General features: G+C 69.5%; 1 protein-coding gene across 1 annotated transcript in view; it reads left to right on the top strand.

The window, feature by feature from the left end:
• Positions 1–119: 119 nt before the first annotated feature.
• Positions 120–1,466, top strand: part of H696_00406 (hypothetical protein) — a gene marked incomplete at both ends in the record, with an annotated part of 2,161 nt that continues 814 nt past the window's right edge. Inside the window, one exon of the mRNA XM_009494256.1 lies at positions 120–1,268. Coding sequence (XP_009492531.1) covers positions 120–1,268 — 1,149 coding nt within the window. The remainder of the gene's footprint in view (positions 1,269–1,466) is intronic.

The following is a 1,466-nucleotide window of genomic DNA, read 5'->3' on the forward strand; positions in this document are numbered from 1 at the left end:
CCTCAAACTCCCACCTCCCGCCCCCTTCTGCTCCTCCTTTCCAGCCCTTATCCCCACTTCCCCGAGCCCACTTGACCACCGGCCCCTGCCCCCCTCTTCCTCAGAGGCGCGTCGCAGCAATGTCAGCTGTACGTGTGTTGGTGTTCCCCGAAGCGCGACCGCGCGACGCCTCGCTCGAGCTCCACTGTCGTTTGCTGCAATTGAACGCCCAGCGCCTGGTCCCGGCATACGGTGTCCCGGTGCCAATCTCCCAAGCACAGCAGTCCCCGGCCGGCGGCAGTGGTCCTGGTGGCGGCAGCGGCAGCGGCATTCCCGGCGTCGCGCCCGGAGTTCCCATCCCCCCTGGGCCCGGGGCCGGGTCCGGCGGCTCCGGCATCGGGTCCGGCAGTCTGTCCGGCACCGGTCCCCTTGCCTTCACCTCCTCGCTGGTGGCCGGCGACGACCACTCGGCTCCGCATGACAGCCACCGGGCGGCCAGCAGCGTCCCCTTCGGCACAGCCTGGAGCTATGGCATCAATGTTCTCCGGTCGGCCAGCAGCAGTCTCCTGGCATCGGTGGCAGATGGGTCACCTGGCACCGGGGTCGCGGCCCCGAAAAGCCCAGCCTCCAATGCGGCCGCTGTCGATGGGGCGGCCCCTGTCGCCGGTGGCGATGGCGGGCCGGGCCCCGCCGCACCAGCCACCTCTGGCCACCCCACCACCCCGCTGTATATTTGTCTGTCCCTGGCACGCGGCGGGCTGGACCTGGGCGGTGGCGGCGGCACCGGGCATCTGATCATGCAGGACCCCCGGGAGTTGGGGTTGCACCGGTTGCCGGAGGTCATCAGCCAGCAGGCGGCCGCCTTGCAGGCGCCTGCTGGAACGGCGGATGCCGCGCTGGCCTTGCGCGCGCGTGCACACCTCTGGGGCCCAGCCCTACAGGGCCCTCTGACCACCAAGCAGCTTCCCGGGACTGTCGGCCTGCCAGTGGCCACGGTCATCGGGCCGCAGTGCGTGGTCGGGCGCTTTGTGCCAGCTACAGCGCCGGCTGCCACTCCGGCGGCCTCTCCCTCGACGCCTGCGCTCGGATCCAGCGCGGCGACCAATGCCGAGGTGCATGCCCTGCTGTCCGGCGGGCTTGGACCCGGGCCGCTGGAGGGCCCTGCCGTTCCGCTGGACTTCTACACCCCGCTGACGCTGCCCCTCCCTGGGAATGTGGTTTCGCGCGACATCAGCCACATTCTCCCGCGCATGCATGGGCTCCTCCACCGAGCGTCCATCCAGGTCGAGGTGCGTACACGAGCTCCCTGCCCCCTTCGGCTCTCTTTGCCATCTGCTTTGTCCTTTCCATCTGCTTTGCCTGCGACGGGCTGCCCTCAATGTCTCACCCCTCCTTGCTCGCGCCCTGCCCATGTCATGTTCTTTCCTTCTCCTATCTCTCTCTCTCTCCCTCCCTCCCTCCCTCCCCCCCCCCCACCCGCACCATTG

This window comes from Fonticula alba (genome assembly GCF_000388065.1).
Source record: "Fonticula alba strain ATCC 38817 unplaced genomic scaffold supercont2.1, whole genome shotgun sequence".
Taxonomy (NCBI): Eukaryota; order Rotosphaerida; family Fonticulaceae; genus Fonticula; species Fonticula alba.